The following is a 14,921-nucleotide window of genomic DNA, read 5'->3' on the forward strand; positions in this document are numbered from 1 at the left end:
TTTTTAATATTTAGATGTACCTTATGACTTGTACAATGCATTTCTTTAGAGATGACATCGGTGGAACAGTGGCTGAGTTTCTCAATGCCAACAAAACAGGATGTTGTCCAAGACCTAAAACGTGTGGTGAAGCTGGAAGAAACCGCCCGATATACTGCTCAATAACATTCCCTAGTAACTGAGTCAAATAGGCATTTGGATTTTGAGACTGACAACACACGATACACATGCCCTACAGGAGAAAAAAAAAAGAGAGAGAAATACTAAAAGGTAAAGTTAAAAAAAAAGATTTAGGAAGTTACTAATTTTGTTCCAAGCATTTATATCAGAATTTGTAACTTACCACAATCAACAAGAACAACTTCCATCATCAACAGGTAATGTTTGTATGAAGCTCAGGGAGCAGCTGACCTTGGGTAACACCTATGCAGTGGTACCTAACCAAGCATACATGTATTGGGGGCACAACCAGAGGAGGCAGGGGAGAAGAGTAGGATGACAGATGAAGCTTCCTTCTGCCTCTCATCTTTAGAAAATTTCACCACCACACTCACCAGCTACATATATATGTATTACAAAATTATAAAATACATTTTAGTCTATTTTTAAACTTATGGTACTGGTCATTTTGTCTGAGTAAGACTATAAAATTTATGCTAAAAATTTTCAATGTTAAGAAACGTGATAAATTTTAAAAAAATAACAAAAGGAGAGAAATGCAGAAGATTAAGACTCAGAATAATGACAATTTATTTTGAGGTTTTTATACGTCAGGCACTGTGCCACATGCTTTATATTCATTATTCCATTTAAATTTTTCAAAAAACAGCCCCACTGACTTAGTGTTATTTTATCTCTGATTTTACAGCTGGAGAAATTGAGGTTTAGAGAAGTTAAGAGTTTGATCAAGGTCATACAGAACTCACAATGTCTTGTTATATGTCTGCTGATTTAATCCCTTCTATTTATATAGAAGTTAATGAGATACTTCCATATGGACTGCAGTATTTGATACTTACAAACAAACCAACACCCTGAGAAATAAAATTCTTTCCTGCTAATATTACTAAATATTGCATTTTACTAAATAATCACCAACAGAGCAACAAATTATGCTCTAAAAATTCATTTATAATTTGGTACTTTGTGATTCACAATGTGGTTTTTCCAGAGAAATAATCAGAAATGACTGTCATGTCTCCATTTTAACTATAAATGGTATTTACCCAATAGGAGATTTTGAAAGTTTATTTCTAATGAAAAATAGCACAGAGCTGTTAAAAACATAAGCACTTGAATAACAACTGAAAAAAAAACAACAAAAAAACAATGGACTCCCCCACCCCTACAGAAGACAGATGAAGAAGAGGAAAAGCTCTGTTTGAGGAAAAGCATGTTATATCAGAAGAAGATAAAGTAATAAATGGATACTTTTAAAAAATTCTGAAGAGGAGAGCTTATACCTTTAAGAAATTAAAGATACAGCTCCAAGTCAGTTCTGCCAAATGGATAACTTACCAAAATTTTCAACTTAGGAAGTTTTTAAGAATTCTTATTAAGTGGACTGTTTTGGTTTCAGAGGGCCGCATGGAGCAAGCACTCCACACTGCGATTGACATAAGCAGCCACCATGGAATCTAGGAAGTGTTCTATTTCTGTTACTCTACAACACATACTCAGCAACTTTGTGACTGGAGATCCTAAATGTTTCTAAAATCTGCTGTGCACCTGTATACCCACTGCCTTAGTTCAAAACCTTCAGATAATGAACTACTCACTACCTTCCAAGTCTCCAATCTAACCTCCACAACAACCTAAACGTTGACCAAAATCACCTTTCTAAAAATGTAAATATGGTATGTCACTCCCACTTTTTTGCCCCAAATCCATCAACAGTCTCCATGTATTACAAGAACAAGTCCAAACTTCTTCCTATGCCACACAAAACCCCTCACTATGTGGCCCCTCCTGTATGAGCCTCCAGCCACACCAGAATTATTTGCTTTTTCCCCATGTGTCATGTTTTCTTATAGCTTATGCCCTCTACATGGTGCTCCCTCTGACAGGTACAGTCCTTCAACTCCTACCCACTCTGCTCTTTAACACCTAATATCCTTTACTACAGCTATCTTCTCTTGCATCTCCTCATCCCAGTCTGGCTGACGGATAGCTGAGGCCTCTAAGGAAAATACTGAGCACACTGCTGGGAGTGTCTCTGCTGGTTGGTCTCTTCTCTCAACTTTAAGTTTCTTGAGGGTGGAGTTTTTGCCTCTTCCATCTTTGTATTCAGAGCCCAAACCAAAAGGAATTTTAAACCTGTTCAATGGAAGTGCAACATCACACATGTACATTAGGATTACAATGTATGGTTTTGATATCTGCAATTAGTAAACTGTTTTAAGGCAGGTGTCAATTTTTTTTTTTTTAACTTTTAAGTAGGCACACTTACTATACCTGGAGATACAAAGGAAGACTCTTCTGAATTGCAGTCAACATAGGTGCAGGCAGCTCCTTCTCTTGCTGTAATACTGTATGTGGCAGCAGTAAACAGTCTATGATCCGGAATAGTAATTTTTGGGCTTTAGAGGTGGCAAAGATCTGTGCCCATGATTTCACAAGAGTTCCTAACACAGAAGAGCAGTAAGAAATTATGGTTATCTCCTAACCAGAAAATTCTGTCATTCCACTGAAAAAAAGTATATTTATAACACGTAGGACCAAGTTAAAGTTGGCAATAGGAAGAAACATGTATTAAGAGTCAAAAGACTTACGCCAAGTATTTCACTAAAGAGACAACTCTCTGAGTTCTGGGCCAAGAAAAACATGCATTTCCTGAGCAACTGGCATTTAATACATACACACAATGTGTGGTTATACATTATGTGAATATATAGATTGAATGTTGCAATTAACCAGATCTCTCTTTTTGCTTTGGTTGCTAGGAAACTCAGAGGCAAATTTATAGTTTATATTCACTTTTCCCTGGGTTTCATCATACTACTCTCCATTTTATTGATACCCTTATTTCTTCATATTTTACATTTAATTTACAGGCTGTCTCAACCCAGTTTGCAACAAGAAGAGGTATAACTAAATTTAATTGTTAAAGCAGGAAAAATGATTAGCTGTAACATCTTGAAGCAATCACTTAACCTCCTGGAACTTCAGTTTTTATAAGTTTCAGTTATTTAACATGAGCAAAAAATGAATTTAAATTTTGATTCAGAAGAAGAGAAACAGTGCTTCCCTGGAGGCGCAGTGGTTGAGAGTCCGCCTGCCGATGTAGGAGACATGGGTTCATGCCCCGGTCCAGGAAGATCCCACATGCCACGGAGCGGCTTGGCCCGTGAGCCATGGCCGCTGAGCCTGCACATCCAGAGCCTGTGCTCCGTAACGGGAGAGGCCACAACAGTGAGAGGCCCGCATACCGCAAAAAAAAAAAAAGAAGAGAAACACACTTCTTTACTACATGAAATATATTACGGTTGCTTTGATGATGGGAGTCTGTCAATTGCTACATTTAATGATAGTAAAACTTATCAAATGAGCACCTTTTGTTTAATAAAGTAATTAAGAGCAGATATATACTTTCCTTTAGAGTATATTACTGCAATTGAGGTCTCCTTTACTGAAAAATATGAATTTAAAAGGAGAACATTAAGTACTTGTCCAAACAGCAATGGTACATGTGCTGCATAAACTGTTATATTTTATTCCATCTTAGAAAAGCAAAAAAGATGATAAAATTCAAAGTCACTTCCATAAAACAAAAAGTTTAAAATTCAAGCTCTGAAGGAAAACAAAAATATGCTTATAGAAGGATATACAGATGTTTTAAAAAAAAAAGAACCAAACTAATAATCACTTCTAAGAACAACAGCAACATTAATCTTCTGTTGTAAAAGGAAATACAACAATCAATCATAAAGAAACACAATGCTCACTTAGCAATATTTTAAATAATGCTGGCTTCTCATTCTTTCAGTGAGTGAGAAATTTGAGAATGACAGCAATGTAAGAAAAGCTCACATTCTAAGCAACATTAGTATACCAGTAAGACGAACTGCCATCACCACCAACATTTGAAATGATTCATATCACTCTTAAGAGTCACACAGGTATTAACTTATAAAGAGCAAGGAACTTCCAACCCAAAACGCATCATCTACCCTTGTATTTTATCTTGTGCAATGGTTAAAACACTTGGCTGAAGACCTTAAGTTTTATGAGTTCAGAGAAAGTAGAGATGACACATTTGTTTTACTGCAATATCAAGCCCCTACTTTGAAAGTTTCAGCAAAGAACGTTCGGGTGTGTAGGAAATTAATAATGCAAAGAAAAAGAAAATTTTTAAGTAAAAAAACTTTGAGAAAGGTTTAAATACACAGAGTGGCTTTGTAAGAAACCTAGTATTTTTCCTGGCTATAAACTATGGCTTATTTACTGATAAAGCTGAAAATATAGAAAACTTGTGGGGAACAACTCCCACAATTCAAAGAGAGCCACACTAGCTTTTTTATTTTTATTTTTTTAACATCTTTATTGGAGTATAATTGCTTTACAATGGTGTGTTAGTTTCTGCTTTATAACAAAGTGAATCAGTTATACATATACATATGTTCCCATATCTCTTCCCTCTTGCATCTCCCTCCCTCCCACCCTCCCTATCCCACCCCTCTAGGTGGTCACAAACCACTGAGCTGATCTCCCTGTGCTATGCAGCTGCTTCCCACTAGCTATCTATTTTACGTTTAGTAGTGTATATATGTCCATGCCTTTCTCTCGCTTTGTCACAGCTTACCCTTCCCCCTCCCCATATCCTCAAGTCCATGCTCTAGTAGGTCTGTGTCTTTATCCCCGTCTTACCCCTAGGTTCTTCATGACCTTTTTTTTTCTTCCTTAGATTCCATATATATGTGTTAGCATACGGTATTTGTTTTTCTCTTTCTGACTTACTTCGCTCTGTATGACAGACTCTAGGTCCATCCACCTCACTACAAATAACTCAATTTCATTTCTTTTTATGGCTGAGTAATATTCCATTGTATATATGTGCCACATCTTCTTTATCCATTCCTCTGTTGATGGACACTTAGGTTGCTTCCATGTCCTGGCTATTGTAAATAGAGCTGCAATGAACATTTTGGTACATGACTCCTTTTGAATTATGGTTTTCTCAGGGTGTATGCCCAGTAGTGGGATTGCTGGGTCGTATGGCAGTTCTATCTGTAGTTTTTTAAGGAACCTCCATACTGTTCTTCATAGTGGCTGTATCAATTTACATTCCCACCAACAGTGTAAGAGTGTTCCCTTTTCTCCACACCCTCTCCAGCATTTGTTTGTAGATTTTTTGATGATGGCCATTCTGACTGGTGTGAAATGATATCTCATTGTAGTTTTGATTTGCATTTCTCTAATGATTAATGATGTTCAGCATTCTTTCATGTGTTTGTTGGCAATCTGTATATCTTCTTTGGAGAAATGTCTATTTAGGTCTTCTGCCCATTTTTGGATTGGGTCGTTTGTTTTTTTGTTATTCGGCTGCATGAGCTGCTTGTAAATTTTGGAGATTAATCTTTTGTCAGTTGCTTCATTGGCAAATATTTTCTCCCATTCTGAGGGTTGTCTTTTGGTCTTGTTTATGGTTTCCTTTGCTGTGCAAAAGCTTTGAAGTTTCATTAGGTCCCATTTATTTATTTTCGATTTTATTTCCATTTCTCTAGGAGGTGGGTCAAAAAGGATCTTGCTGTGATTGATGTCATAGAGTGTTCTGCCTATGGTTTCCTCTAAGAGTTTGATAGTGTCTGGCCTTACATTTAGGTCTTTAATCCATTTTGAGTTTATTTTTGTGTATGGTGTTAGGGAGTGTTCTAATTTCATACTTTTACATGTACCTGTCCAGTTTTCCCAGCACCACTTATTGAAGAGGCTGTCTTTTCTCCACTGTACATTCTTGTCTCCTTTATCAAAGATAAGGTGACCATATTTGCATGGGTTTATCTCTGGGCTTTCTATCCTGTTCCATTGATCTATATTTCTGTTTTGTGCCAGTACCATATTGTCTTGATTATTGTAGCATTATAGTATAGTCTGAAGTCCGGGAGCCTGATTCTTCCAGCTCCGTTTTTCTTTCTCAAGATTGCTTTGGCTATTCGGGGTCTTTTGTGTTTCCCTACAAACTGTGAAATTTTTTGTTCCAGTTCTGTGAAAAATGCCAGTGGTAGTTTGATAGGGATTGCATTGAATCTGTAGATTGGTTTGGGTAGTATAGTCATTTTCACAATGTTGATTCTTCCAATCCAAGAACATGGTATATCTCTGTATCTATTTGTGTCACCTTTAATTTCTTTCATCAGTGTCTTATAATATTCTGCATACAGGTCTTTTGTCTCCTTAGGTAGGTTTATTCTTAGGTATTTTATTCTTTTTGTTGCAATGGTAAATGGGAGTGTTTTCTTAATTTCACTTTCAGATATTTCATCATTAGTGTATAGGAATGCCAGACATTTCTGTGCATTAATTTTGTATCCTGCTACTTTACCAAATTCATTGATTAGCTCTAGTAGTTTTTTGGTAGCATCTTCAGGATTCTCTATGTAGAGTATCATGTCATCTGCAAACAGTGACAGCTTTACTTCTTCTTTTCCAATTTGGATTCCTTTTATTTCTTTTTCTTCTCTGATTGCTGTGGCTAAAAGTTCCAAAACTATGTTGAATAATAGTGGTGAGAGTGGGCAACCTTGTCTTGTTCCTGATCTTAGTGGAAATGGTTTCAGTTTTTCACCATTGAGGGTGATGTTGGCTGTGGGTTTGTCATATATGGCCTTTATTATGTTGAGGAAAGTTCCCTCTATGCCTACTTTCTGCAGGGTTTTTATCATAAGTCGGTGTTGAATTTTGTCAAAAGCTTTCTCTGCATCTACTGAGATGATCATATGGTTTTTCTCCTTCAATTTGTTAATATGGTGTATCATATTGATTGATTTGCGTATATTGAAGAATCCTTGCATTCCTGGAATAAACCCCTCTTGATCATGGTATATGATCCTTTTAATGTGCTGTTGGATCACACTAGAATTCTTACATATTAACTTATTTTCTACTCTATGTATATACTAAGCCTTAAAAAAAAGAATTGGGATCATTACAATATATATTTTTAGATGTATTTATAGTTAGAAAGTAACTTTGCTCATTTAGTAACATTACAAAATGCATTATGTACTATTAGCTAGGTTTATAAAATAATTAAGTTCCAGAAATATTTATTTAGTATATGGCATCTTCTACAATGGAGAAGCTCTTTAACCACTGTATCCTCAGTTCCCAATCCAGTGCCTGACATACTAAATGAACTAAATAAACTCACTAAATGTTCTTATTTGTCCAAAATACAATACGACTATGGGAATAAAAAGTTCTAAAGATACGGCCACTAACCATAAGCAAGTTTAAATTTTCGTGGGGGCGCACCAAGTAGACAGATAATTATAATAAGTGGTAAACTACAAAAAATGTCAGAGCAGAAGGACAGATGAAGCACAGTCAGGGAGAGCAGGTCTTCCTGGGCTGGACCCTGAAGGATCATGGGTAGAATTTCAATTACAAAGACCAAAGGGGATGAATGATCCCAAGAAAGAAGGATGATCAAAAGGAAAGGCATGGAAACAGGAAAATTAGAGATATAAAGAATGAGGGGAAAAAAAAGATATAAACAGGAGGAAAGTGGAAGATACTACTGAGAGATCAATCCTGCTTTCTCAGAAATCACCCAGCTACAGTGAAGACCCCAGACACCTTAATCTGGAGGGGTTTTGTCAACAGTTCGCACCTCCCACTAGCAGCCTTGCAAGCAAAAAGCAGAGGCATCCTCAGGGAGGAGCAGGCCAGGAGAGCAAAGCACAGTGTTTCCGTGGTTAGCTCTCTTTCCCTCAGGTGGATGTGATATTCCAACCCCAGCACACCTAGAAGAGGTTCTAACTCTCAAAAGTTTATATTTGCTCTTTCTCTATTTTGTTCTAAACTTTGTATGTGTAGAAGACAGTAAATTATTTGTTCCTAATTTCTGCTGACTAAACGGGTAACACTGTAGCAGTGTACTCTTTTCCCAGTCTCTGAGATCTAGACAAAGGCAAAGAATACAGTATCCACCTGCCACTAAATCAGAAACTCAACCATATAACAAAACAAAGAAGGCCCTCAATTCTTCATAAGGAGAATTTTGACACGGGTCTATGTATCACCAATCCAAATGATTTTGCAGCTCCTGATAAGACAATCACATATTTTGTAAAATACAGACATACTTCTGAAATCATACATTTAGCTTAGCAAAAATCTAATAGCAACTAATAAATTATAAGCTTAACTGCTATGGACCTTGAGTCTGTCATACAGTGAAGTAAGTCAGAAAGAGAAAAACAAATACTGTATGCTAACACATATATATGGAATCTAAAAAAAAAAAAAAAAAGGTCATGAAGAACCTAGGGGTAGGACGGGAATATAGAATAAAGATGCAGACCTACTAGAGAATGGACTTGAGGACACGAGGAGGGAGAAGGGTAAGCTGGGACAAAGTGAGAGAGTGGCATGGACATATGTACACTACCAAATGTAAAACCGATAGCTAGTGGGAAGCAGCCACGTAGCATGGGGAGATCAGCTCTGTGCTTTGTGACCACCTAGAGGGGTGGGACAGGGAGGGTGGGAGGGAAGGAGACGCAAGAGGGAAGCGATATGGGGGTATATGTATAGGTATAGCTGGTTCATTTTGTTATAAAGCAGAAACTAACACACCATTGAAAAGCAATTATACTCCAATAAAGGTATTAAAAAAAAAAGCTTAAATGCTGAAATACATGTTAATCTACATCTTACTAAATTAAATTTATAATAAATTCTCATTTATGTTTCTTTAAAATTAAAATGACCGAATTGCTACTATTGCTTTCACTACATTCTACATCATCCATATTTACACATTTTCACATTCTCCTTTATCTTTCACAACAAAGATAAAAGGTTTCAGACAGCCCAAATCAGGTTTATTCATATGTTCACAAGATCAAAGGGAACAGATATAAGGTTTTGGCCACAGAGAAAAAAAAAAAACAACCTTAAATTCTGTATAAAAACTTCTAAGGAAATCCTTCTCATTTCCCTTTATCCAGTCCCTAGTTTTGGTTAGCAACATGGTTTTAGTGAACAAAGATATTCAAATTACTGACTTCCTAAAGAAGAATGAACTCTGCTGTTATAGAACAGACACATTCTTTTTGAAAGAAGAAAACACAGTATTGTGAGAAACAAGGTTTGAAGCATATGTATCTTTAGCGCTGTAATAAATCCTTTCCTGACCTCCTTCATACAGAGCAGACCATAAAAACAGAAGAAAGTGATGGCTTTCTGATGTTTTAAATTCTAACAAAGCATACGTAAGCACTGAAAAAAGGTCCATTTTAATTATGCAGGCATTCACAAGGTTGGTGATTCAAAACAGACTATTGGTAGCAAACTGGAGTTGGTATATTTTCTGTATTGATCATAATGAATTTTAATATTAACCAAGCATAACAAGAAAAGTTCTGAAAGGAGGTGGGGCAAGACAGAGATACACTTGAAAGCCAACATGAATTATTTTAAACTAAATCACTGTCTTTCAGATCATTCTTAAGACTGTACAGACGGCAGTGATTTAGCTAGTGTGTTAGTATATTCCTATCCATCACGATACTATAGGCTCAACCTAGGGAAGTTTTAATAATGTCAGGAATACATACCCATTATCGTATAAGTCAGCTGCAGACCTGCACTGGAAATTTTTTTTCCCAAATAAGGTTTTATATATTTTAATATTTCACCAAGGTATTCTAAGGACTTTGTGACCAGGGCAGATTTATCAGAAAGTGTCGGCAGATTCCCGTAAGTTATACCAACAGCCTATAAATAAGGGAAAACATGATTTAGCATTCCAAGTTTTATATAATACAGATTTTGAAAAATAAACATAATTTCTCTTTCTACACACACACATGCACACACACATCACTTACATTTAAGCCTTCATCCTTAACTTTCCTATAAATGTTCATAGCAATTAAAATCCGGGTAAAGAATTATCTGGCCTTTTATAATTAAAATAAAGGTTAAAGGAAAATTTAAAAAATCAGTTCACCAATAATTATGAGTCAGCAAAGTATTAGTAAAAGATACCCAGAACTGATATACGAGAAGCTTATAACCAAATCACATCAAGCATTCCAAACAGATTGGCTCACCATATCTCTAGGACATGACTGGGAATTCTAAATCCCTAAATTCCTACAAAAAAGACCTACAGATGAGGTTAACAGACTCTTACAAGTGAGACCTCCATAAATAAAGTTCAGCTTTATGATATGAATTGATTTTTTTCCTAGAATTTTCTTTATAAGCCATTAGATGCCAGCTTAACTTTCTCAGAGGAAAAAAAGGATGAGGTACAAAGGGTAGAAATGGCAAAATGGGGAGGCTGAGGAGAGAAATGTGAGGTGAGGTAGTAGAGAATAATGGTGAAGTGAGAAGAGGAAGGGAAATAAATGAGAGGATGAGTTGAGGGAAGGCGAGAATAAAGAAGAGTTGAGAAGTCACTAGAAGAATCAAGAGATATGGGGATATATGTATAGCTGATTCACTTTGTTATAAAGCAGAAACTAACACACCACTGAAAAGCAATTATACTCCAATAAAGATGTTAAAAAAAAAAAGAATAAAGAGAAAACTGGCTAGAGATGGGTTAGAAGGTTTGAGGAGAGTAGTAAAGTTTCCAAGCCATTACTGGGAACTTAACAATGAATTTCAATTACACAAATTGGACCATGAATGGCACCAGTATGCACGGTTATGTGATTTTTCTCCTGCAGCTCTCAGGAAATAACACAAAGGAAAGAAGGCAGGTGGTTGTACTGATCCAAAGTTGAAGATTTGCAGGTGTAACGATAAGACAAAGGATGGAAGATTGTGAGTGTGTTGGTTAAGGGTAGTTGAAGTGAGGCCTCCAAGGGGTTCAGTTAAGGTAGATAAGGAAGAAAGTGAGACCTTGACAGAATGTTGCGCTTGGAGAAAAGGGAGAGGAAGGTCATGATGAAGTCACTCAGAGAAATGGAAGGAAGGCAGTGATAGTCAATGAGCTTTCAGATGCTCCAAGTGATGCCATGGTTCAGTGATTAGTCATGGCAGTAGGTGAATAACAGCAGAAGTGAAGATCACTGAAAGACTACTGGAGAAGTTTTGAAATGAGGGCTCAAGATAAGTTATCCAAGGTTATATTAAAGTTAGCCATGATGATGATAAAATGTAGAATGGAGGAAAAGATAAGGAACCTAGTGAACTTGGACGATTGGGAGGTAGACAGCTGAGAATAAGAGATATACTTGATGAATCCCCTTTTCCATTTAGCTCTCTGCCCTTGGTTCTCTATACTTCTTTCCCTAGACCAGAAATTCTCAAACTTTGTCTCAGTTCCCTTTTACACACTTAAAAATTGAGGATCTTAAAAAGCTTATCATTTAGGCTATATCTATTGATGTTTATATTACAAATTACAATAGAAAAATTTAATTTATTCATTTAAAAAATAATAAACATTATGTTAATATGTTATATATTTTTAGTGAAAAATAACTTTCTTTTCCAAAACAAACCAAAAAAAATACTGATAAGTGGCACTTTTTTTTACATCTTTGCAAATCTCTTTAATGTCTAGCTTAAGAGAAGACAGTTACATTCTCATATCTGCTTCTGCATACAAGCTGTTGCAATATGTTGCAGATAAAAACAGTTAAGTCAATATTAGAAAATTAAGAAAGACATACATATTTAATCCATACATCAAACGAGATCACAATGGGAATTGAAAAATATTCTAAAATACAAAATAATGAAGATATTGCAAATAAATCTTGTGGGATGAAGTTAAATTTGTGCTAAATGAAGAATTTATAGTCTTCAATTCAGATATTACAAAGAACAAGCCTCTGAAAATAAATTTTCTAAGTATAAATATAAGACAGAAAAAGAACAGTAAAGTAGAAGAGTGAAAAATCATAAAAATAAGAGCAAAAAAAAACCCAATTAAGTCTCAGAAATATATGTAGTTGGAAGAGGAAAAAGTATGTTAATAACATTTTCAGATAATTGTGGGAATTCCTCTTTGATATTACACCAAAACTTGACAAGTGGTATTTCTTAAAGGTTAGTTGTAATATGGAATCCAAAATCATGTCAATGTATGTTCTGTTCTCTGCTACGTTATAAGCCATTGGTCTGTCTTGTGCTTTGAATGAATGTTTTCCACACATGCATACTTTCTAAAAAGCCTGTACTTGTTATCTGAAAAATTTTGGTTCATTGAGTTATACAGCTTCCCAATTTGGACAACACATTTCATTGTCCATATTTTTAAAAAATCATATTTGTTAATATCACCAGTGTTGTCAGAAAGTCTTTAATTATCAAGAAACTCTCAAGCTCATGATGACAAATACAAATGTTCCAAAATTCTAATTTTCTTAAAAGCTCAAATTATGTTATTAGCAAAAAATGCTGTCAGTTGACTTCTTTGAAGTGACAGGCTCATTTTTAAGAAAATATTTGCCAAATACCCAAGTCTGAATAACCATACTTTGTCAGTTGTTCTTTCACGGTAAAAGCGGTCAGTTCAGCTTACAACTCAATCACATAAGTGGCTCTCACTTAGACAACAATCTTGCTTTCATATGCATCAAAAGTACTTTAAATATATTTCTTATTGTCATTCACAGAATACTAAAAGGGCATGTACTCAAGGGTGAAAATTTATTAAAATTAGTAACTTTACTGCTTCATTAATGATACTCTTAAGTCAAACTGGCTTTTTTCCCCCTCTGTGATTGCATGGCCTTGAAAATTATACTGACTACTAGTATAATCTTGGGCCATGGTGTTGATTTCTGCTACAGCTTTTACGCTATTTGTACAAACACCAATACAGTTTTGAGCTCACAGATCCCCTGAAAAGTATTAGTGACTCCTAGAGGTCTATGAAACAGACATTTAAGAACCAGTGCCGTAGATTTCAATATTTCTCTATGTTTAGCCTTAACCTCCCCAGACTATGAGACGTATATTTTTCAGTGCCTTGACTATCCTCACCTTCATGTCACACTATCATTTCTGTGCAGAGAAGAGTTAATATAGCAGGGGCCAATGTCATTACCCTTAAGAGGCCTATTTGCAAGGTTGGTCCTTGGTTGGTTTTTGGACCCTTAGATTTTCCCCATCATCTCCCAATAAGAATGGCTCACTGTGCCTAAACAGTTTGTGCAACCAATACAGTTTATACTGAATATCTGCTTTCCTTCTGGGAGTCCGGATTTTTAAACGTGCCAAACAAACAGGTCCTAGGTGACCAGCCCCCATTAAAAACTCTGGGCACTGAGTCACTAATGAGCTCCCCTGGTTGACAGATTTGATAGGTGTTGTTCCAATTCCTTGCTGGGAGAATTAAGCATCTCCAGGGTAATATCACTGTAAGAGGACTCTTGGAAGCTGTGCCTCGTTTCTCCAGACTTCACCCCCGAACTTTTTCTCTTTGTTGACTGTACTTTGAAACCTTTCACTGTAATAAGTCATAGATGTAAGTACAACTATATGCTGAGTTCTGTGAGTCTTCCTAGTGAATCATAATAGCACCTGGGGTGGGGTGACCATGAGCACCCCTGACACAACCTCAAACTTAACAGGTTTAAAATTGGACTTCTCACCTACTTCTGCCCCACTCTAAATCATGATGTTCCTATTTCTCCTTAAGGTCATCATTTTTCTGGTTAAACACAGTATTTATTTCATAATCATTCAAAAATCCCAGAGTGCAATCTTCAATTCCTCCTAAACTCACTAGCTTCTGGCATTAGTGCTCCTGCACCTTTAATTTACTCTATTGTTACCAATTTTTTTACAAGTCATTTGATCAAATCAGACCTACTTAAAAATTTATAAAGCCTGTTCACAGGATAAAATCTAACTTCTTATACCAAGATGCCCTGAATTCTTAACCTACTGATTGACCTATCAACTAACTGACATTTAGCATATACTGTCTTATATTATTATTTTAGCCTTTGTGTATGTCTTGTATTCTCAGACAAGTAAAAGTTCTCTAAGATCAAGGACTAGTTCTTTTGGTTCTTCAAATCCCCAAGAAATCCTCACATAATACTATCTAGCATTTAGCAAACAACTATTATTTAGTGAGTAGTTAAAAAGCAATTAATTTGGATAGGATTAAATTAGGAGAGCCTTCGGAAATGATCAGTGTAGTGCATGACTTCTACTTCCCTTTCTGGTCCAGTATGGTCCCCAGCATAGGTGTTGAATTAATTAATGATGGAGATCCAATCAACAACTAAATAAAAGGCTCCAGAGAAATATGTATTTTATATCTACATCTACTACTACGAAATATTTTTAGGATTTATATGATATCTCTAACAATTTTACTTTAACTTAATGAAAACCAATGGAAGAATTCACATTTATGGAAAGAGCTTATGGATTGTAAGGATCTTCGTTGCAGTTAATACCAACTACTATGTGGGAAAATAAACTAAGTTTTACTGTGAATAGCTTACAAAAACACTAATCCAAGCACACTAACGACCTCAGTTAGGCTGTAAAACAGAGTATTACATAAGACAGATTCCTACAAAATTAATAATTAAAAATGCAATGTTGAATGGGACTATTTATTACAGAGGCAAAATAAAACAAATGGATTGGTTTTTAAATCCCCAACCATGCTATGATATGAGGTAGTTGGTGCTTATGCTGCATACACTAAAATTTTACTGTAAAATTTACACTGTTCATTACAGGGTGGTAAACATTAAGTTGGAACTATT

General features: G+C 35.7%; 1 protein-coding gene across 4 annotated transcripts in view; it reads right to left on the reverse strand.

Moving 5' to 3' along the window:
- MMS22L (MMS22 like, DNA repair protein) overlaps positions 1-14,921 on the reverse strand; it is a 169,997-nt gene that overhangs the window by 46,877 nt on the left and 108,199 nt on the right. For all 4 annotated transcript variants that reach the window (XM_089921878.1, XM_089921877.1, XM_089921879.1 and 1 more), the window contains 3 exons: positions 9,783-9,942; positions 2,455-2,624; positions 21-232 (listed from right to left, as the gene is read on the reverse strand). In XM_089921878.1, coding sequence (XP_089778004.1) covers positions 21-232; positions 2,455-2,624; positions 9,783-9,942 — 542 coding nt within the window. The remainder of the gene's footprint in view (positions 1-20; positions 233-2,454; positions 2,625-9,782; positions 9,943-14,921) is intronic.

Source organism: Delphinapterus leucas, chromosome 12 (assembly GCF_059928025.1).
Source record: "Delphinapterus leucas isolate spDelLeu-1000000601 "Yukka" chromosome 12, BTC_Dleu_Yukka2, whole genome shotgun sequence".
NCBI classification, from domain to species: Eukaryota; Metazoa; Chordata; class Mammalia; order Artiodactyla; family Monodontidae; genus Delphinapterus; species Delphinapterus leucas.